This window comes from Leptomonas pyrrhocoris, assembly GCF_001293395.1.
Source record: "Leptomonas pyrrhocoris isolate H10 chromosome Unknown, whole genome shotgun sequence".
Classification (NCBI taxonomy): domain Eukaryota; phylum Euglenozoa; class Kinetoplastea; order Trypanosomatida; family Trypanosomatidae; genus Leptomonas; species Leptomonas pyrrhocoris.
The window spans coordinates 634,612-656,368 of record NW_015438367.1 but is presented as its reverse complement, the minus strand read 5'-3'; the positions used below and the strand labels follow the sequence as shown (position 1 = coordinate 656,368).

The following is a 21,757-nucleotide window of genomic DNA, read 5'->3' as shown; positions in this document are numbered from 1 at the left end:
TCACCCCCCTCCAGGTCAGCAAACAATCAACAACGTCAGCAACAGCAACAAAACAGCATGAAAGAAAACCCCAAAAAAGAAATGAAGAGGAAGGCAGCAGCGGCGGACGACGCAAACAAACAAAGGAAACTGAAATACCAACAACAAAAAGAGCTCAGTAGAACAAATGCAAAAATATATATTACCAAAAAAAAAAAATCTAGCGCACCACTGCACGTCAATGCCGACTTCACTGACCTTTTTCTTTCTTTATTCGTTTACGAGATATAAGCATACTTTTTTCCCTCTCTCCTTTTAGCTGAAAGTACAACTTTTTTGTATTTTTCTCCATGTGAAATAGGACGCAGCGTATTGTGTTGGGCGGGAGTGAAGTAGTACAGCTCCTTGCGCCACCTCAGTCTTGTAATTGGACGTATCGTTGCTGTTGTTGTTTTTCTTTTTCTATATGTATTCGCCGCCAAAGCGTGTGTTTGCGGCGCTCATGAATTGGGGGTAATCTAGTTTTGAGCTGAAGCAAAATGCAGCTGCGGTGTTTTCTTCCTCTCCCTTCCCCCTTCTCTCTCTCTACCTCTCTTCTTTTCCAAACGTCGCCACTACAGCCGATGTTTCGAATATTTCCACTGCTGCTGCCTCCTCTCACCGTGCGTGGTGGGCTTCCTTCAATTCTCCCTACTCTTTCGTACGTGCGTTCGGCTTTATTGTTGTTGCTGCTGTTGTGGTTGGTTGCTTGGCTTGGAGGGGGGTGACTCCTTTGCTTCCCCCCCCCCTTTTCCAACTCGACCCCTCTTCATCAACATCAACTTCTCCTCTCGTCCTGGCCCTCTCCTCTTTCGACTTCTTTGTTATGCTCCGTCTTGGAAAAAATCTGTCTGTGCGGTGTTGCTGGCACCGGTCTCAGGTAACACACAAACGCTCAAACTTTAAGCCGGGCCGCGGGGGACGCGGCGGTCGCGGCGGTCGCGGTCGTGGTGGCGCGGACTCACTGCAGGCCATCGCCGCCTTTATGGGCATGCTTGGCGCAGTCGGTGGGTATCGCGGTGGCCGTGGTGGTCGCGGCGGTGCTGGCCGCGGTCGTGGTGGTGGCCGCGGCGGGGGTGCCTCTGGTAGCGGCGGCCCGTCGGTGCTGCCTGGTGGGATGCCTCCAGGTGGTTTCCAGCCGTATCAATAGAACCTTGTGTGATGACGATGGTGGTGTGTGCGTGTGTGTGTGCAGCGCGGATGACGCGGATGGGTTTGACATGAGAGGAAGGTAACTGCTGCGTTCCTCGTCAACTTCCGGCTCCTTTCTGTTTCTCTCTTCCTACGTAGCGGTGCGAACGTCTACGCTGCGGCTCTGCGCGTTGTTGCACGCAGCCGGAAGGGAAAAAGAAAATGATGCCTCGGCCTCTTTCCCTCTCCTCCTTTCCCCCTCCTCTCTCTTACTGTTGTTGGGCCGCTACGCTTTCCCCGTTTGCAGCTGCAGCTGCTAGTGACTATTTAATCAACATTTATTAAACAGCTAAATCGAATGACGATGGTGTTGCTGCTTGTGGTCGTTACCAAAAAGGAAAAGAAATTCCAAAGAATCGCACCGTTGTGCACGCGCGTGTCTCTGCAATCCTTTTGGATTTCTTTGTCAACAAGAGAAGAACAGGAACGGTCCTGCGGTGAGGAGGAAGAATCTTCTTACGATGAGTGTTGGTTGTTGTTGTTGTTGTTTTTATAAATGATGAAAGCTGTGCTAGACGCGAGAGATACGTGAAGTTTGTAGTCGCTCTCTGCGTAAAGTTCTGATGCAGGTGTTTTCCTTCTTTTCTCTCTGTGTTCTACGTTCTGAACAGTGGAATTGTGTCGGAAAGGTCTTATAAAACCTCTTCTTTAAAGAAAAGGAAGTCAAAGCGAGTCGAAGAAGAAGGGGCGGGAGAACACAGACAACAAAAAAGAAATGCGCCGATGTGCAACGGAATGGAAGGAGTGCGATGAACATCGCGTGTTCCCCCGCCCGCCTCATAGCGTTGATGACAACGGGCGAGGGAAGCGCGGTGTATTCGAAGTGGAGAAAGAATCCACTGCGCCTTTCCAAAGCTGTTTTCGAGATGCTGATGCGCACCTTCGTGGAAAGGCTGCAGCGAATCGAAATACTTCCCGCCATGTGGGGTTTTTTTTTTTCAGAGCATCACTACACGCGTTACTCGCATGCATGGAAGCCTCCGGGCGCATCCAACTGTCGGCGAACCTCGCAATGACAGTCGCAGCGTTGCGCAAAGCTCTGCTTGTCATTTAGGCACACCACTCCTCTTCCTCCGCTTCAACCTTTCTTATCCTTCTCTTTTACCACTTCCGTCCGCCTGTTGAGGTGCCGGACGTCGTAGAAGCAGCGGTTTTCTTTCCTATTTTATGTTCTTTTTGTTGGTTCATCCACGCATCTGCGCCCGCCTCCCGTCAAAACTCCCATTAGCCGTTCTGATTCGTGTTTCTTAGTTTTGCAAATTCAAAGACAAAATTGAAGGCATATATACGCCCTCTCCCACCTCTTCTTTCGTAATTCTGTTTCCTCCTTAGATCCGCTGTCCTACTCCTCCTTCCTTTTCAGGGGTGTTTTTTCTTTTCCTTCGTCATGTCCACCGTCAACACGGAAGGGAAGCTCAACTGGTACCTCGGAATCGAGCTGTCCCTCCGCAGCCTGGGCGCCTACCTTCAGCTAGGCTTTTGCCTCAGTGGCGTCCAACTGCGACACGCCTGCGTGCCGTACCACCTCACCGTCTACTGCGCACGGAGTCTTTGGCGGCGTAAAGTCACGCACAGCCCGGAGGACGGCGTTTTGTACCTCGGAACAGCTGGAGACGATGACGCAGCAAGCGCCGAAGGTCCCTCCACGGCGATGACGCGTCCCGTCAGCTCCCAGGCGAGCGGCCCGGTAGACGCGCACGCCTTTCTAGCTGAGCTGCTCGCCAAGTTCGACGCGTTGGCCGCCATCACGCACGGCGAGGCGGCGGACGTAAAGCTTCTCACTCGTATGATGAAGCAGGACCTGCTGGTGCAGGAGCACCGTGCCGCCCAGCAGGCAGCCGGCGTGGTCCCGCACGAGCAGCACGCAAGCGAGGAAAACGTTGTCTTCCGCATGTCTCAGTCCGACGCGACGTACGCCACATTAATCGACGCGGGCCACCCGGTGGCCATCACGTATCGCGACTTCGTGAACCTAACCACGTTGCTCAGCGAGGCGATCGCCTGGGATCTGCTCTGGATCCACGCTGAACTGGACCGCCAGGCGAAGACACAACTTCATGGCACTACCGCAGAAGTGTCTGCGCCGTCTGCGCACCGAATGGAGGCGGACTGCATTGCCGTGATGCTGCCGAACTCGGTGGAGTACAACACCATCTGGATGGCCGCAGCACGCAGTGGCCCGCTGCACACCTTCCTCGACGTGCTCTACCGCAACAGCAACCACATCATCGGCAGTGGCGATCGCGGGGGCACCTACCGCCCGTGTCGCACCGCGCTCCTCAACACAAATCTGGTCAGCAACGCCATGCTCTACCACGCCATTGAATGCTCTGGCAGTACGATGCTGTTGCTGGACGCGGCGTACGTGCCGCTGCTGTTCTCTGCGTGCGAGCCCGCTGAAGAGGGAGAGGAGGGTAATGCAAGGAGGAAGAACAACGACGCATCAGTGAAGCTGCACGTGCCGCCGCACGTCAAGCGCATTTACCTCTGGCGCATCTCCAAAGCCAACGGCGAGCCGCTGCACAGAAGGATGACAGCAGAGATGATGAAGCTGCTCGACGAGTTCAACGCGCTTGCCTACGGCGGTGACGCTGCGAAAGTGGCGCAGCCAACACAAGAGGAACGGATGGCCATGGCGGGCTACAACACCGCTGACGCCCCGCAGCTGCCGCCACCCTCACCGCCACCACCCACCCCTCCGTTGGACCTCTTTGAGAGGGTGCGGCCGTTCTACGAACGGGCACAGGCCACGCCGTCCTTCACGGTGGGGGAGATGCGTCACACCTACCTCATCAGCAGCCCCAAAGCCCGCCTGCTGGTGCACCACATCCTCGCCCGGCCACCGCCGGGGTGGAAGTCGCTGCTCGCCTTGAAACTGAACACAGTGAGTTCAGCGCTGCGGCAGGTGAAGAAGGCCACCGCCGTGCCGTGGACGACCGCCGCCGACTCGGCGCAGAGTCGCACGCAGCTCGAGCACTACAAAGTGAAAATGGCGGCCATCCTCTCCGTGCTGCTGCGCCGCTTCCATCACACGCAACCCGTCCTTTTCATTTACACCTCCGGCACGACGGGGCTGCCGAAGGCGGCGCGCTTCAGCCACCTGCGCTTCTTCGCCACCGGCTTCTTGTCCCGCGTGCTGTACTACCGGGAGCGGATTGCGGAGACGGTGGTGGAGCAGTACAACGAGGTGCAATACGTCGACGCCCACCCGGACGCGGTGATGTTCTACGCGCAGTCCGACAGCGCCTCTGCGGTCTCCGCAACGTCTTCTCCTGCGCCAACCGGCATAATGGAAGATGAAAGCGGTGTGAAAGACTCGTCCGCGAAGGCCGCCTCGTCCACAGATGACGGCAGCACCGACGGTGGCGGCGGCAATTACTGCTGCCCGTCCATCCCACAAGTATTCGGCGCCAAAGTCCTCAACCCGTCCCGGCGCAAACGCACGACCGTGGAGGCGACGTTGGTCATCTTCTGCAACGTTCTGCTGTGGTGGGTGCGTTACTTCGCCTCCCTCGCTGGCGTGGAGTACTACGTCAACAAGGCGGTGGAGAGCTGGTGGTACTCGCCGGCCCAGCTCGCGGTGATCGAGGCGGAGCGCCGCATCGTGACCATCTACAATTGCCTGCCCATGTACCACACGGTGGGGAGCGTCTTCTGTCTCGGCCACCTCCTACACGCGCTGGCGGAGCAGCAGGACGCCTGGGCCCAACTCTGCCGCTGCGCCCCGCTATCGACTCGTCTTGCCGCCACGGTGCCGACGGTGCGCATGATCCTGCGCTCAAAGTTTAGCGCGTCGCAGTTCCGGAAAGATCTGCAGCGCTACCATGTCACGGTGGTTCAGTACATCGGTGAGGTGCTGCGGTACGCCGTGCTGTACGAACGCGGTCACCCGCCGGCAGCCGCTGCACCGTGCACCACCGCGGATGGCGCCTCGGGCGCAGATGCAGTCTCGGCGGCGGTGGCGCTGGCCGCCGAGAACCGCACCACGTGGCGGGTCCCCTACGCCTTCGGCAACGGGCTGCGGAAAGATATCTGGCTGGAGTGCATGCGCCGACTGAACATCGCCCACCCGGTAGAGTTCTACAGCTCCACCGAGGGCAACATCTTTTTGCTGAACCTGTACGGCATGCCTGGGGTGGTAGGCCATATCCCTCGCTTCCCGCCGCCCATCGCGTGGCTCTCGATGCAGTACTTCCCACTGTTCCCATTCCGCGTGCTACGGTTCGATGAGGCGGCGCAGAAGGTGTACCGCGACCCGAAGTCTGGCTACTGTGCACATTGCGCCGTCGGCGACGTCGGCGAAGTGGTGGGCGAGGTGATTGAAGGCTTCGACATGTTTGCGCTGCGTCGCTTTGATGGCTACCACAAGGCAAACCCAACGACGGCGGGTGCTGGTGGCGCTGCTGCTACTCGCACCGGCGGAGACCAAGAGGAAGATGCAGCAGCGCGGCAGAGTAGGGTGATTCGGCATGTGCTGTGGCCCTACCAGAACGACTGCTACTTCCTCTCCGGGGATTTAATTCGAATGGACCGCTACGGCTTCTGCAGCTTTGTCGACCGTGTCGGCGATACATTTCGCTGGAAGGGCGAGAACGTGAGCACGCTGGAGGTGTCGAACGCGCTGAACACGATCCATACGGCGCGGGTCGAGGTGCAGGAGGCGGTCGTCTACGGCGTGCGGCTGCCCGGCCGCGAAGGACGTGCGGGGATGGCGATGCTGAGTCTCCAGCCGAGTCACGCGCACCGCAACGGTAGTCCTCCTCCGCAGAAAATTGCCTCTAGTAGGGCTTCCTCTTCTCCGTCGCCACAAGTTGTGGTGTCGCTTGTCGAGGAGCGTCGCTTTTTGCAGGAAGACCTCTACGCCTTCCTCTCCGGCAAGAGGACCCGCAACGGCGACGGCTCTGCTAATCAGGCCACGCTGCCGGCCTACGCAATTCCGTTGTTTGTCCGCATGCAAGACCCGCTCGCCGCCGAGGAGGAGGAAGAGAATGGGGGTACGGAAGAGGAGAGGAGTGAGTCCATCGTGACGGCGTCGCCAACGACGACGAAGGCCGAAGACGACTCAACGCAGACGACCACCTTCAAGTACAAACGCAGCTTGCTGATCAAGCAGGGCTACGACTTTGAAGGGAGCTCCACAGTTTGTGTGGATAGTGCGGCACAAGCGGGGGACAGCGGTGTTGATTCGAACACACGCGATGGGGTGAATGATGTGTCGGGGTCTGCCGCCTGCACTCGGGTTTATGTGTTGGTGACAAACCCAACAACGTACAAGGCTCTGGCGATGCCGTCGGACAACACGGAAGGCGAGGTCGACGACGGCGCCGCTACGGCGTTGAGTGCCGGCTACGTGCTCCTCACCGCTGAGTCACGCCGGCTTCTTGGCGAGAACATGGACAAATGCGGCTGGTAACGTACTTGTTGTCGTCGTTTCAATTTTTTTTTTGTGGTATTTTGTAGAGAAGGGAGGGCATTACATCTTCGCGCAACCTCTTCCTGTGAGGGGTGCCACACGAAGTCTTGCGTATTATTACTATTATCGTTGTTACTCCGCCTTCATCGGAAGCGGAGACGTGTGAGGTTTGCCCTTCTACGCATGACTACAACTACTATTATTATTATTATACGTTGTCGTTGTTTTCTTTTTCCTTTCTCTTTCCTCGGCGCGTGCGTGCGCCGTATGTGCACATTCATTTTCTTTTGATTTTGTTGTTTTGATATGAAATTGTTGCTCCTATTATCATTGTTATGTTTTCCCGTGTCGTATCCAACAGCGTGCCGCGTCCTTTTGTTTCTGCTCCTCAAAGCGGCTGCTGTGCTTCGCCACGAATGAAGAAGAAAAGGACGGACAAAGATGCGCGCTTCCTGAGGCTTTCACTTGCAAAGGCCGAATCTCTAAGAAAAGGAGTTCAAGAAAAAAAAAATGCGCTTGGCACGCCGCGCCTGCATTTTGGGAGTCCAACGCCGTTAGCGGCTGCCCTCCCGCCTTGTCATTGCTGTCTCTTTTTCTCTCTCTCCCCTGTCTGTTCTTCCTCGTCCTTTGCACACGTCTCCACACGCAACGCCACCGGCGCAGTTTTTTTTTCTCGCTGTTCCTCTTCCCGCCTCCACACACCAACCATTAAAGCCTTTACCTCCCGCCTTTTCTTTCCCCTCCTCGAAACAATGGCCGGCGCACTTACCATTCACGACAACAACACAACGGTGGCGGCGAAGGTTGGCCAGCCGCTGCACATCACCCTGAAGGGCAACCCCACGACCGGCTACCGGTGGACGCGCGTGAACTACGAAGAAAAGGATGTGCTGAGTGACGACGACATGGAGGTGGTGGCGGAGTTCAAGCAGACACCCAGCAAGCCTGGCATGGTCGGCGTGGGGGGTGAGTACCACGTGACGGTCACGCCGAAGCGGCCGGGCAAGCACACGGTGGAGCTGGTGTACGCCCGTTCGTTTGAGGGGACCAAGCCGGACAGCCAGAAGTACGTCCTGCACCTGGACACGAAGTAAGCCCTCTTTTCTCGTCTCTTTTCTTTCATTTGTTTTCCCTGTGTGCTCTTTCGAAGGTCTTTCAGATTATCACCGTGCCACTCCCGTTGTTTTTCTATTTTTGATCTGCAGGCACGCCGTGACGATCCGTCGGGCTCCAGAGAGAAACGAAGGGCGGCACGCAGGCACAAAAGCTCGGGGGCGGGTGTTTGCCACTGCCTTTCTCCTTCATTATTACTACTATTCTATCTTCTCCCCTCGTCTACCGACCAAACACAAACGGACTCAAAAGGAAAACTGAGTTCTCTTCCTTTCGATGCTCTCTCTTTTTGATCTTTTTCTTCTTTCCTTTGTCTTTCTACGTCTCGCCGCACACCCACTCCAATTTTTATGCTCGTGTTGTCTGGTGTGCGGGTGTACGGTCATGGTCCCGTCCATTTCATCGTCGACTTCGAACAAAAAAAATCTCCCTTCTTGTGTTTTACCTCTTCGTTTTATTGTGTTGTTTTTAAACAACGACGAACGACGCTGCGTCGCCCGTTCGCCGCTCTTCTTTTACAAGAAGGAAGCATATCTCATATACCGTTATCCTCTGTTCTCCCCCCACCCCCACCACCTCAACTCGCGCTGTGTGCGCATCAGCACCGGGGGATTTTATTTTTTTCCCAGTGGCGCGCGCAGATACAGGCACACGGTCGCACGCGGCATCTGCGGGTGCGGAACAGAAAGGTCCAAATGCATGCAAACATCAACATCAACAACAAGCATTATATACAAAAGAATGCATTTCTATGCCCATGTGTGTCCTCCTTCATCGTAGAGCGCAGGACTGGCGGTCATCGTCTGCGCGGGGCGAGTCGGCGTATGAACGAACAAGTAGGTTTTTGTGTGGGCAACGCCCCCCCCCCCCCTTCTACTCGCGCAAATGTAGAAAAAGAAGGCTGTTTTGTTGTTTGTTTGTTTCTTTCTTTTCTTGAAAGGATGCCATGTTGTAGGGCGCGCTCTTCATGTGCAAGTGGAGGTGTCCTTCTCGTGACGTTGCTGCTCCTTCCCACTCAACCACTTTTCGCTTCTGCGCTCTTCTTCTTTCGATCGACGCTGTTAAAGCAAACCATAAAAACTACCGCCTATGACTCCTTACCCTTCGTCCCATCGTATCAAGCCTGCCTTCTGAATACTAGCGCCGTCATACCATCAACGGCCTCTCACTCATTGCAGCACAGTTTTGGCACAAACACACACGCGCGTCAGCCCAAAGAACCAATTTGCACATGTCGTCGATCCCACGACCGTATCGAGTAGGCGGAATAAACGTCTGCTGCTACCACAACTGCACACAGGCCGCGGCCATTCACGCAGAGCTGAAGAAGCTTCACATCGACGCTGCCGTGGTCGACCACGCCTTCATCCTGTCCCCACTGCAGCTCGCCGTCGCCTTCTTTCGTGTTGAATCAAACTATGACTTTGTTGCGCCAACAAATAAGACGATGGGCGAAGGTCAGCAGCAGCAACATGAAACGCTGCAGTCGTCGACTACGACTGACGCCGTCCCCACCGCGGCGGCAGCGCTGCCAGGCCGAAGGATGTCCTTCAGTCGCCGCCTTTTCGCCTCCCTCTCCCTCACCCACAACCTCGATCGCATTCTGCAAGTCCTACCACCCGGTCCGCACACGAGCAGCGTGGTGATTCTGTATCGGTCCCCACGCGCCGCGTCCTCCAATCCAACGTTCTCGCCCGTGCGTGTGGATCCTTCATCGCACAGCGATAGCAACCTGCAGGACAACAGCAGTGCCGTCGAACTGGAGCGGTCCATTGAGTCCGCAATTCAGCAGTCGGTTCGTTCTACCAATCACACCGCCGCCGAGCACAGCTTCTGCAACACGTCAGAGCCGTTCTGGAAGAGCAGCGCCGTGCAGTACGCGGACGTGTCGAAGCTGATGGAGTACTATAGCGTTTCCGAAGCAATGATGATGGCAGCCCAGCACAGTCTGACAAGGCGAGATGCTCAGCGGGTATGCAGCGCAGCCGTGGACGGCTCCGTGGAGGCGCAGCGGCAGGCGTTGCGCTGGCACACGTTGGAGCTGTGCGTCACTACGCAGCTGGCGGCGTGCACGGCATAGCTGAGATGCCCACATGAGTGCATGGCGATCAAAAAGAAAGAATGTGTGGCAAGCGGTACTGTAACAACCTTTGTTGGGCTTATATTTCCGTGTTTGTATTTTGTTTAGAGCACAGCTTCAAAGAGAGAGACTGCCATAGAGATCATTCCTGTTGGTTTTCGTGTTTAAAGAGATGTGCGAGTCGGCCCTTCTCTTCTTCCTTCTTTTTCCTTTTTTAGAAGAAAGGCCAGCTCAGCCTTTTACCGCCTCTTCATAATTTATCTTTTATATAAGGAGGTGCTTCGTGTGTAAGGGGCTTTCTCTCATTCACCAACTTCGGTGAGTGCGAAGGCGTGACGCGGTAGTGCGCGACATATCAGATGACAGTTAGCGTTGCAACGCGGTACGACAGCATTTGGTCCTGGCGCTTCTCCTCGTCGATGTAGCCGATGTCGTTTGTTTGGATGATTTCCACTGAAGAGCTACTTCCTTTTATTATTATTGTTATTAGTATTTTTCATGATAGAATCGTTATCCCGCAACGTGTGCTTCGTACTTCTCTCCTCGCATCTCCTCCTCGCTCGTCTGTTTTAATGGCCTTCTCTCTCTCTCTCTCCTTTGCGAAGGCTCAATGAAACATCCTCACCATCCGCCCTTCACAGAAGCTGTTCATTGAACAAAGGGGAGGCTGCGATGCCACTTCAAAAACCACAATGCAAGGAAACGCAAGACGTTGCAGTCGCAACGTCGTCATCGTCGTCGTCACCACCCTCGAACTCGCCTCCTGCAGTGCAGGTATCGTACATCAACGCTGATAGTGGAGTGGGTGGCTTCGCCGCCCAGGCGTACGAGCCCGGCGACGGCGTTTTGCGAGAGAAGCCGTACGTCTTCGCGCAGTCCTACGACACATGGAACATGCAATCGATGAAAAATGAGGGGTGTATGAGCAGTGGGGGCACCGTCACGAGAGCAGGAGCATCGACTTTCGCGACCGATTTATCTGATGCCGTGACCTCCTCCCACTCGCCCTCGTGTCTTTCGCATTCTTCGCCTTCGCCTGTCACGTGCGTAGCATCGCAGCGCGCGGATGATCCGCAAGGTGGTTGGGAGGGCCTTCAACGTGTTCGTTGCTGCTTCGGCTGTGGGGCTCCCTTACCGCAATCCCTCCAGGAAGAATGTGCGCGGCTGGACTGCCTCTTCAGGCTTCAACGTCACGGCAACGGCAGCAGGAATAATAGTAATGCGGACGGTGCGTCGACACGCATGTTGAGGGCAGAAAGGGCCACTTCGCCGGAACGAGACAATGGAAAGGAATTTTCCTTGTGGGAACTGGTCCACAACACCGGCTCGGAGGCTTCCGCAGCACCGCCGCAAGCTGGTCGAGCGTACGTGAACGAGGTGGATGCAACCGGGGCGGCGCACATCGTTTACTTCTGTGGCCCGACCTGCGAGGCCCGATCCCTCAACGAGGACGGCACGCGCTTTGTGTTGGAGCCACCGGGGATACGCACTGCATTGCCAACAAACGCACTACCGGAAGCATCTGAAAGTCACGCTGCGGCTCCACCGCTTTCCGAACGCGAACTCGCTGCTTTGCGTTACCCCGACTACGATACAATACTCCGCGCGGCGCACCACCCAACCTCCGCCACGATTCGGCACGCTGCGTGGCCGACGCGGCTGTCGGTGCTCTCCACTGTGCACTCCATTGCCCGCCGCTGCAACGAGCGGGTATGGCTGTTGGTGCGGCTGATGGCGAAGGAGCTGCACAACACCCTCTCGGTGTTGTCGTCGTCATCATCCCGCCTTCCTTTTCCTGCCGTCGCGCAGCCGCAACGGACCGCACCGCCCGAAGTAACGCAGTGGTTGGAGATGGTTGCTGTTACGTTTCGCGTCCGCCTGGAGGCGCTGTGCGAGCGGTACGCGGAGGGTGCGATGCAGCTGCTCAGCGCAGATCAGAAGGCGCTGCTGCGGTTCAGCTGGCAGCTGCTCACGTGGTGGTGGGTGCTGTGCTGCGTGGAGGTGGTGGTGGTGGAGGAGAATCGAATGGACGAGAGCAGTGAACGTCAACGCAGCTCGTGTGTGACGTCAAGCACCGACGCCGAGAGCACATCTCAGCTGACGCCACTCGACTCTCTGCTACGTTGCATCGCCGCAGGCGCAACGCCTGCGTCCGCGGAGGAGTGGCTACGCGGCGTTCTGCGAGTGGCCGAAACGCGTGCCTTCCCGCTGCAGCTGTACCTTCAGCTTTACTGGCTCACCAATGCCAACGTGCACATGTATGTTGTTTCGAGTCCCCTTTACGCGCTGTGGTGCCGCTGGCTGGCGGATGTCACCCCTTCGTCTACTCGGTCAGAGGCGGCCGATAGCAGCAGGGACGACGACCAAACCGCTGGCGCAGTGCAAGCGGCGAAGATGGAGTTGTTTGCGCGGTTGTATAGTCTGTTTCACGGAACGAAGGTGTGGTCGGCGACGACGTCGAAAAGCAGCAGGCGCACCGCCGTCTCCTCCGCCCAACTTCCCATCGTCGCAGACGCCCTCCACGCCACCGGTGTAGCGCTGTACGATCGTGCTACCAAACTCAACCACAGCTGTGAGCCAAACGTGTGTTTCCAGCCCAACGCCGGTCCCGTGGAAGCCGCGAGGGTGGCGCTGCGCCACATCGACGCAGGCGAAGAAATCCTCACGAGCTACACCCGACCAGAGCAGTTCGAGGATGCCGCCCTCGACGAAGAAGGAAAAGGCGGAGAGGCGGCCCGACGTGCTGCAGGGAAGCGGCGGCGTCGTTACCTGCAGGAGCACTACGGCTTTGTGTGCCGGTGTCCCCTCTGTGCCGCCGCTGCGGACGATGGCGAGTCTGGGGATGGCTGAGTCATTCCTTGCCTGCGATGCTTACCCACTTCCACTTTTCACCGCTGTTAACCAACAACGGCATACTTTTCTATACACGTATATCATCAAAGAGTCCCAATGGGAAGCTACCAAGGCAGTCAGTTATTATTATTATTATTATTATTATTATTGTTGTTCCAAGAATCTTGAAGGGCATTGAATTGCAGAGGCCGCTTCCAAAACAACAGCAGATGTAGCTGCAGTACCGCACAACTTCTTCTCCACCTTTTTCCACCTCTCGACTCGCTGTTTTCATCTGTGTTGTTCCCGGTGAGGGCAGCCGTAGCAACCCAATCTGTGCGGATTACACACCTGTCCGTCGTGTTCGTTCTACTCCTCTATTACAACCTATCCTCACACAGACACACACACACACACACACACACACTACATCTGCTCACTGCACAGCCATTTTTCTTTCCCTCCCTCGCCCCTCTCTTTCGATGCGGCCGCGTGTTCCGTTTACGTGCCGTCTGTCCAACCGCCGCATCCTGCGTGTGCGCGGGTCGGATGCGCACGAGTTTCTGCAAGGCATCTTCACCAACGACCTCCGCGAGTTGCACGCCAGTGGCAGCATGTACGGCTGCTTTCTCTACTTCACCGGTCGAGTCATGTGTGATGCCCATCTGCATCAGTGCAGGCGGGTGCACGACGGCCAGGCTTCCATCCTGGTGGACGTCGATGCGAGCAGCGTGGAGGAGCTGTGCGATCACCTGGGTGAGATGAAGATGCGCAAGAAGGTGGTGATCGACAACGTGGGCGAGGACCTGGCCGTGGTGGCGTCGCTAGAGCACTCGGGGGAACTCGAAGGATCGACAAGCTCTGTTCAAGGTGTCCGCAGTTATGGTAGCGTCTCTACGGAGAACGCATCATCGTCGCAGACGTTGGAAGGACAGCACACGGAGTGTTTTGCGGATGCCCGCAACGCTGTGCTTTTCCCGCCTCCTTCGAAGCCAAAGGTGCCACTGGAGACGACAAGCGTATCCGCAGATGGCGATGGTCCCACTGCTGCTGCTACTGCTGCGACGCCCTCCTCCTCCTCCCTTTCAACGTCTTCGCAGCCGTGGTTTTTAAAGCGGTGCGTTGTGCCGCTGACGTGGGCGCCGCCGCTCGCCGCCATGGACCCCTACTTCGAGCTGCTGTACAGCCGCGGCATCGGCGAAGGCCCGTCCGTCTTCAAGAACAACAAATCCCTTCCCTTTGAGGGCAACCTTGACTTCCTACAGGGGGTCAGCTTTCACAAGGGCTGCTACGTGGGGCAGGAGTTAACGCACCGCACGCACGTGATGCTCGTCACGCGCAAGCGCACGGTGCCGTTGGTGTTTGGCGCCGCCGCCGCTGCTGCTGATGATGATGGTCATCATTCGCACGCCACGCCGCGGCTGGTGGACGTGGGCGAATCGCTTTACTCGTCCGAGAAGGAGAAAATCGGGGAGGTGACGGGGGTGTGCGGTGGGGTCGGTGTGGGTCTGCTGCGTCTTCGCTACGTGGCGAAGGACAGCCACACTGTACCAGGACTCCAGCTGAAGGATGGGACGCCGGTGCAGATGACCTTGCCGGACTGGTGGCCGCGAAAGGAGGTGAAGAAGCTCCTCAAGAACAACACTTAAGAAGGCAGCATCAGAAGGCTCCTCCGTCCTTGCTGAGGGTTTTGTTTTTTGTTTTTCTCGAGCGTGCTCCGACTTCCCTCGTGGGACCGCGCTCTTCTTCACAGTTCCCTTCTTATTGCTATTATTGTTGTTTCTCAATGATCTCCTTTTCTTTCCGTGTGGGACAGACGCGTTGATAGCTATCGGACGCCGGTGACGTGTATTGGTGGGTCAACTATGCTCATTGATCGTGTCGAAAACCCGTTTTATATATGGGCGCTGCGCTTCTCCGTTTGTGGTTCAGTAGACGTACACGGAAAGCGAATGCAGCCCACTGAACCTACTATTATCACTGTTGTTATTACCGCGAGCACGTGTGAGATTTCGTATACACTCTATTATTATTATTGTTTTACAGTACGTAACGGAACGGGAAGAGAGAAGCGGAGCAAAAACTTGAAACCTTAGTCGTGCCACCTGCGTTCTAGTGCCGAAGGCCTCATCGATGTTGATTTACGTGTCACGCCCCCGCTGACACGGTCTTATTTGAATGTGTTCGGAGACTCCTTCTTCTCTTTTCATTTCCTCTCCAAATCATTCACCTCTCTCCTCTTCTGCCGTATTATTATTATTATTATGATCACCCCACTTTGTTGGCGTCCCCTATATTAATACTGATTATTATAATAACGTCAAACTGCGCTGTCCTCCACTTTATCCTTCTGTGTTCTTCGTCGCAGTTCGCATTCCAAACGAAGAAGTGCGACTCGCTGCTGATAGTTTCTGTAGAAAACGTCTCTTTTTTTTCCTTTGCGTGCAGAGGGCCTCACACGCTCCTTTGCCGCCTCCTATCCCTTGAGTTTCTTTGCTGTCTTTCTCTTCTTTCATCAAAATAAGAAATATATATATATATTCTCCCCTGTTTATAGACGAAGCAGCCGTTATTCCGTTAGCTTATTTTTGCCTGTTCGTTTGACGTGTTAGCGCGTTGACGTGTACATAAATATCTCTGCACCTGTATTTCATTGATCGCACCTTCTACCTTGCCTGTAAACGAGTACTTGAGTAGAATTAATAGCAGCAGCACCGTCAAATTAGACCACGAACTCGTCGGAAGCAGCGCTCACATTCCTTCGTCGTTGTATTGTTGTTTGTTCTGTATTTCAGCCATTTCGTTATCAAACCCCCTTTATTTATATATAACTTTTGAATCCTCTTTCGTTCGTGTGTCGAGCCGATATGTATATGTGTCTCTACCCTGTTTCCCAACTGCCCAACGGTTCTGCTTCTGTTTGGTTTTTTCCTCACCTCTCTTCCTTTTTCTGTATAGTGTCGCGTCGCTTAGCTGCTCCCCGGGGGGCGCTCCTTCTTCGTGGTGGTTGTTCCTCGCCTATAGCGTCTCTCTGCCTCTTTTCTTATTTCCTTCTCGACTGAGTGTGTGTGCGTCTGTGTGTGTTACTGCCTTTTTCACCCCCTTCTCTCTCTCACACACACACATCATCACCTCCCCTCATTCGTATTTTGTTGTAGTTGCTTCTCTTTTTCTATTTTCTACTCTGCTGCTTCAACGCACGCGCGAGCGCCACCACGCTGAGATCAGCATGGGGTCTCGTGTATCGGTAGACAGCCGCGAAGCATCGCAGAAGGCGACCGGGTCGCCGAAGTCGCAGCTTTTGCCGCACCGGCGCACCTCCAATGAGAACGCCTCCAAGATCGGCCACCGCGTCTCCAACTCGGTGCGTCTCACCAGCGGGGGGCTCTCGAAGAGTTGCACCTCCTCTGCTGACAAGGATGCCGATGTACAGCAAATAAGTCCTTCTTCTCCACTGCTCCAACAAGCGCAAGCGCACGAGCAGCCGCAGCAGCAACAACAACAGCAGCAGCAACGTTCAGAGGACGAAGACAGCGAGCAACGTCGCCTCTGTGAGAAGAGCCCAGTGCAGTCCTCCAGCCTACTAAACGTAGCTAGCACCCTCAGTACGTCCTCGCAGTTGCTGCTGTGTCGAAAGCAGCAGCAGCAGTCAGCTGAGCAGATGACGACGACCACCAGCACGACACGCACACCGCGAGGACAGACTACGTTACAACAGCCGCCGTCGCCACCGTCGCTGCAGACGGGCCACCGCCGTCTCAGCGACAGCGCCACGACCACCACCACCTCCAATAGCAAAGCAAGTCAACAAGTAAAGCGGAACCCTATAGCCGTTCCCTGTGTGGTGGTGACTGCTTCACCGACGGAAGATGCGATGCAAATGGACGCGGCGGCGGAGCTGGATGTAGAGTACCTGGATGATGGCAGCAACTTCGATATCGATTCCACGGACGAGGACGAGAACGAAGAAGGTGCCACCGCTGCTCAGCACCCCTACATCATCTTCCACTCCGCCGCAGCGGGTTGCTTGACGGAGGTTGGTGTGGACAGTGCAAAGCACAGTCCGGCTGGAGGCAAACCAATCAAGCTGCCAGCGGGTTCGTCCACTCCACTGCCCACAACGCTGCTCTACTCCACCGGTGATGGTCGTACGAACGGCGGTTTTGATGATAGTAATGCTATGGATAGCCTCCGTCGACAGCACACGGCGGAGTCGACGAGTCTGGTCAGCTTAGCGGCGACGCAAGACGATGTGTTTACCCCGACGAGCGCTCGCAGCACCGGCAATGACCGCCTCGGTAGTGTGTCGCCGATCCTTAATGGATTTGGGTCCGTGAATGGCAGTCGACCGCCGAGTCGGTGCCTCGTCGGCGCCCCGCGTAACGGCTGCGTCGATCAGGCCAACCACCACGGCCTCGCCACCTTCTGCAATCAGCCGCGCGAGTGCACCCACTGCAGGAGCTCCGCCGTGGCGTTTGGCTGCGAGCTGTGCGAGGACTTCTTCTTATGTGAAAACTGTCGGTTTGACCTGAAGGTGGTGCACGCGATACACGACCCCACCCACGCCATGCTGTCGATCCAAGATAACCACTGCAGCTCCAGCCGCACCTTTGGCGGTGACTCCATTTTCTCCCTCTCCGGCGAGGGCGGTGCGAGCAGCCTCTTTAACCCGCCGTGTTCGCGGTGCGGGCGCGTCATCGACGACACGGAGCCGGTCTACCGGTGTGAGCAGTGCGACTACGTACTCTGCCAGGAGTGCTTCTTCAAGCCGCCGGAGCCGGTGGTGGCCGACGCGGAGTCGCCGCACGAACACGTCCTCAAGCGCTTCCAACGCAAGTCAAAGTCGAGCGCCGTTCACGAAGGTGCCGTGGTGAACAAGTCGCGAAGCAGTGGCGGCAACCGAGTTATTAACGACTACGTGGTGGTGCGCCTGCTGGGGCAAGGCTCGTACGCGAAGGTGAAGCTGGTTCAGCACATTCGCACACAGGAGCTCTTTGCGCTCAAGATACTCAAGAAGCAAAAGAAGGCGTCCAGCTCCGGCATGAATCTTGGCCGCAGTCGGGTGAAACTGGCAAGCGCCGGCGTCAGTGATGACGACCTCCTGCGCGAGATTGCCGTGATGAGGTTCATCGATCATCCGAATATTACGAAGTTGAAGGAGGTGATCGAGGACGTGGAGGCGCAGAAGGTGTACGTGATTATGGAGTACTGCGAAGAAGGCCCGGTGCACGTTCTCGGCACCCCACCGCTGGCACTCGCGCAGGTGCGGCAGTACGGCGCTGATATTATGCGAGGTCTGCTGTACTTACACTCGGAGTTTCTGTATCATCGCGATATCAAGCCTGCGAACTGCCTCGTGAATCACGATTTGGTTGCCAAGATTGCGGACTTTGGCACGTGCAACAGTCAAATACGGACGAAATCAACGGACGGTACGTTGGCCTTCAGCTGCCCTGAGCAGGTCCGCGGAGAAGAAGTCTCGGGCGAGGCGGTGGACAGCTGGGCCTTTGCTCTCACCCTGTACGAGATGGCCTACGGCATCCTGCCCGTGTCGACCACGTCGCTGCTGCAGCACCGCAACGCGCTGCTCGGGGCAGAGCCGATTTCCATCCCCGACAGTGGCGACTCCCAGTTGCGGGACCTACTCGCCGCCATGCTGAACAAAGACTTAAAGAGGCGCATGCTGCTCTCCGCCGCGGCCTGCCACCCCTTCTTTGCAGCGCTACACATCGACCCGCATGGCGCGCCGTGCAGCTCGAGCCAGCTCGCCACGACGAAGGAAACGGGGGCGCCGGCGCAGTCCCCCACGGTCCACGACGTGCCCTCTTCTCACGGAGATCATCAGCAGCAGCAGCAGCATGGCTCTCTCACAGAGCTGTACGACAAGGCTCTTGAATCAGTGTACCGCGGCAAAAACCTGAAGGACTGCTTCCACGGTGTCCGTGCGCTGCGCCGCATACGTCGCAAGGAGGCAGAGACGGCCCGGCACGCCAACGAAGCGGCGGCGGCGGCGGACGGCAACGACGACGACGACACGGCGTACTACTTCGACGAAGACGACGAGAACGGCAGCGGTGTGCTGCACAGCCGCGACACCGATTTGGACACCTCGCTGCGCAGCCCGACCGGATACGGCTGTGGCAGCAGCAGCAGCCCCTCCGGCAGCGTCACCGGTGAGCCGGACTACGAGGAGGCGGCAGCGGCGGCAGCAGCGGCGAGTGCGGTGGAGGAGATCGTAGAGCACCACGCCACAACCAAGGAGCCGAAGGTGGAGGTGACCTACGTGAACCTGTCACGTCAGAGCACGTTGGAGAAGCTGAATCAACTCTCCGCGACGGTGGTGGAGCTGCGGCTGAGCCACAACGCCCTCGCCGCCACCGCCGGGCTGCAACTGAGCGCATTTAGCGTATTGAAGGAGGTCAGCATCTCTTTTAACCGTCTTGACGAGTTTCCCGAGGACGTTCTTCTGATTCCGCGTCTGGTCCGGCTGGACGTGTCGCACAACCGCATCCCCGCCATCCCGCCGTCGCTGGTGTCTCGCGCGCCGTTCCTGGAGCGGCTGAACCTACACCACAATTGCATCACGCACGTTGGCACGGTGACGGGGCCCACCGACGCGGGGCCTGCTTCCGTCTCCGCCCCTGCCGCCGCCAAGGTGGTCTCTGTCTTAGCGGCGCCGTGTCTTCGGCACGTGCGGCTCAGCGGCAACCCGCTCGACTCGCTGCCCCTCGCCTTGGAGACGACGAATCATCTGAAGCTGGTGCTGGACGCCATCCCGGCTCTTATGGAGCAGTGGCAGGCGTACGCGCAGACGCACCCGACCACCGCCACGGCGACCACCGACAACGGAACAGCCGCGCCGGCACAATCCCCTTCCTTGCTAAGCAATAACAACACCATACGAGGGGACAATGCAGCTGCCAAATCCGATGCGGCCACCACCACCACCTCGCCACCGCCAACACCGTTTAAGAGCAAACTTCCCGCTGTGATTGTGTGGGATGACAGCTTTCCGGTGCGCATCCCAGATGTGGAGCCGGCGGTGTGGCTCGCAGTGAACAACACAGCGGTCTACCGCGTGCAGACGCTGCGGACATGCCGCACGCGCCGCGTTGTGCTCTGTCAGTGCGCCGACGCTCGCTTCCCCAACGGCGCCTTTGACCGCGCAGACTTGGAGAAGTACTTTGCGGAGTTGACCAAGGCACTGCAGGAGCACCGCAGGGAACGCCAGCTGAACGGCTCGCTGGAGGCGTCGGATGTGGGGAACTCGATGGCGAGCGGGCCGCTGCCCTCAATCGTCAGTCGTGCGGCGCGCAGCTACGTCGAGTCGTACTTCTTCGTTACAGACGACGAAACCGAAGAGGACGGCGGCTACCACGATTTGGTGGAGTACCTGAACGACGCCTTCGCGGCGAAGGAGGCGGTGCTGGTGGTGGTGGTGACGAACGGCAATAAGAGCGCGGTGCGCACCAACATTGTGGCAGCCCTCAGTACCTGCTTAACGCAGCTGCGCGGGAAGGATTTGGACGACGTTAGTGAGCAGGCGGAGCTGGTGGTGAGCACGATGCGGAGCCTCTACGCGTAAGAGCAGAGCGTGAGGGAGAGATTCGCATTTTGTTATTATGATTTCCTCCCGAGTTATCTTGCTGCAGCGCGGCGCTTTGAGTTCCCACCGAAGCACACACCAACAAAAGGGACAACGTGTTTTATTGCTACTGCTATTGCCGTTGCCCTTTACTATTATTATTATTACAATTTCTTTCTGTATTCTCTACCCTGTGTGTTTGCTGTCATTTCTCTTTTCTTCTCTTTTCCCCCTAGTGAAGAATCACAAGAACCGCTTTGGGCGCAGCTTCGTGTGTGTGTGTGTGTACAGCCCCGATGGGGAAAAGCAACGCTGCCATTTTCATTCCTACGCACCGGAACCCACCAGAAAGAAAAAGAAAGGGAAGGCGGATGATAGCGATCAGCGACGGCGAGTGCGCGGAGAATCAGGGGGGGGGGGTAAGTTGTTTACGTTGTCCCCCTTCGAATCGTGTTTGCTCCTCTTGATGTTTTTCCCCTCCTTTTTCTTTGGCTATTTTATTATGTTTTTTATTCGTTTCCTTTTCCTTTTGTGTGTAAATATATATATATATTTCTGTGTGTGTGTGTGGGTGGGTGCGCATCGTGGTGTTTTCTGCGGTTTCAATAGCGCAGGACCATGCCACGCTGCTCCAACAGTATTATGCTGTCGTCGTTCCTCGCGCCCTTTTGCTACTACTATTGCTCTTATTATTTGTCCGCTATTTCTCTTCCCTCGTGTTCTTCTTCCCCTCCTTTTCTTCTTTTCCTTTGGTGGTGGTTTTTTGTTTGGGTGTTTCCCCGCGCGTTATTTGTGGCCAGAGAAAAAAAAGGCGAAGGGACGGTGTGACGAGTTGCATGGAAGGCTGCATTACAGCGTTGGCGCTACCACAGCAACGGCCACAAGAGGGGAGGGAGGGGTCTTCTTTTTTGTTTGTTTTTGTGCCTCCGTCGTCGTTTGACAGCTGTTATCTGCGCCAAAGAAACGAGACACCTTTCCAAACAAAGAGGACCATAAATTTTTTGTGGTTGTCTCTTCTTCATTTTCACGTCTTTGTGAAGCGCTTCTCTCCCTCCCTCTCTGTCTTGGTTTGGATCTCCGTCTCTGTCGCTGTCTTCGTTGTTGGCTGACGTGCCCCGGTTGCGCTCAGCTGTCCCGTATTGATTTGTATATCTTCACGTGTGTGTGTGTGTGTGTCCTCTACCTTGTTTCCTATGCTAAATAACCGCTGGTTTCACATCGTTATGTCTATATTGTGTACCGTATCCCCTCGCAAATAAATTCACATATATCAACGTGTTTTCCTGTTTGCTCCCGTCTTTTCTCTCTCTCTCGTGTTTTAACTGTACCACTGTATCTTGAATTGCTTGTGTTGCTGTCGATGTTCGCCTCTGTGCTGCTGTGATCCCCCTCTCCCTCTTCTTCGCTCCTTGGTGGCATGTGCGCCTATCCGCCTGCCCTTTTCACACATGAAGGAATACCGTAGCCCCGGCCTCAGAGGAACAAGGAAGACATATATATATATATATATATATATATATATATA

At 56.3% G+C, this 21,757-nt stretch overlaps 7 protein-coding genes across 12 annotated transcripts; all 7 read left to right on the top strand.

Annotated features, from left to right (window-relative positions):
• Positions 1–844: 844 nt before the first annotated feature.
• On the top strand, positions 845–1,168 carry ABB37_05743 (hypothetical protein; the record flags this gene model as incomplete). Its single annotated transcript, XM_015803887.1, has 1 exon — positions 845–1,168. One exon carries the CDS (start codon positions 845–847, stop codon positions 1,166–1,168), a length of 324 nt encoding a protein of 107 aa, XP_015657712.1.
• Positions 1,169–2,334: 1,166 nt separating this feature from the next.
• Positions 2,335–6,622, top strand: ABB37_05742 (fatty acid transporter protein-like protein; the record flags this gene model as incomplete). 2 transcript variants are annotated; one of them, XM_015803886.1, is made up of 1 exon in its annotated part: positions 2,335–6,622. In XM_015803886.1, the coding sequence occupies exon 1, from the start codon at positions 2,597–2,599 to the stop codon at positions 6,620–6,622; it is 4,026 nt and encodes a 1,341-aa protein (XP_015657711.1). In that variant the 5' UTR covers positions 2,335–2,596. The 2 variants fall into 2 exon arrangements, with proteins under 2 accessions (XP_015657711.1, XP_015657710.1); XM_015803885.1 differs by having other exon boundaries at positions 2,351–6,622.
• Positions 6,623–7,282: 660 nt separating this feature from the next.
• ABB37_05741 (inhibitor of cysteine peptidase (ICP)) lies at positions 7,283–7,716 on the top strand (the record flags this gene model as incomplete). Of its 5 annotated transcripts, none has more annotated exons than XM_015803884.1 (1): positions 7,283–7,716. In XM_015803884.1, the coding sequence occupies exon 1, from the start codon at positions 7,375–7,377 to the stop codon at positions 7,714–7,716; it is 342 nt and encodes a 113-aa protein (XP_015657709.1). In that variant the 5' UTR covers positions 7,283–7,374. The 5 variants fall into 5 exon arrangements, with proteins under 5 accessions (XP_015657709.1, XP_015657708.1, XP_015657707.1 ...); XM_015803883.1 differs by having other exon boundaries at positions 7,284–7,716; XM_015803882.1 differs by having other exon boundaries at positions 7,285–7,716.
• Positions 7,717–8,801: 1,085 nt separating this feature from the next.
• ABB37_05740 (hypothetical protein) lies at positions 8,802–9,815 on the top strand (the record flags this gene model as incomplete). Its single annotated transcript, XM_015803879.1, has 1 exon — positions 8,802–9,815. Exon 1 carries the CDS (start codon positions 8,967–8,969, stop codon positions 9,813–9,815), a length of 849 nt encoding a protein of 282 aa, XP_015657704.1. The 5' UTR covers positions 8,802–8,966.
• Positions 9,816–10,419: 604 nt separating this feature from the next.
• ABB37_05739 (hypothetical protein) lies at positions 10,420–12,665 on the top strand (the record flags this gene model as incomplete). Its single annotated transcript, XM_015803878.1, has 1 exon — positions 10,420–12,665. The coding sequence occupies exon 1, from the start codon at positions 11,058–11,060 to the stop codon at positions 12,663–12,665; it is 1,608 nt and encodes a 535-aa protein (XP_015657703.1). The 5' UTR covers positions 10,420–11,057.
• Positions 12,666–13,129: 464 nt separating this feature from the next.
• ABB37_05738 (hypothetical protein) lies at positions 13,130–14,296 on the top strand (the record flags this gene model as incomplete). The annotated part of the gene is made up of 1 exon (XM_015803877.1): positions 13,130–14,296. The coding sequence occupies one exon, from the start codon at positions 13,130–13,132 to the stop codon at positions 14,294–14,296; it is 1,167 nt and encodes a 388-aa protein (XP_015657702.1).
• A 718-nt stretch (positions 14,297–15,014) lies between these two features.
• Positions 15,015–20,232, top strand: ABB37_05737 (putative calcium/calmodulin-dependent protein kinase; the record flags this gene model as incomplete). Its single annotated transcript, XM_015803876.1, has 1 exon — positions 15,015–20,232. The coding sequence occupies exon 1, from the start codon at positions 15,877–15,879 to the stop codon at positions 20,230–20,232; it is 4,356 nt and encodes a 1,451-aa protein (XP_015657701.1). The 5' UTR covers positions 15,015–15,876.
• Between the last annotated feature and the right edge of the window lie 1,525 nt (positions 20,233–21,757).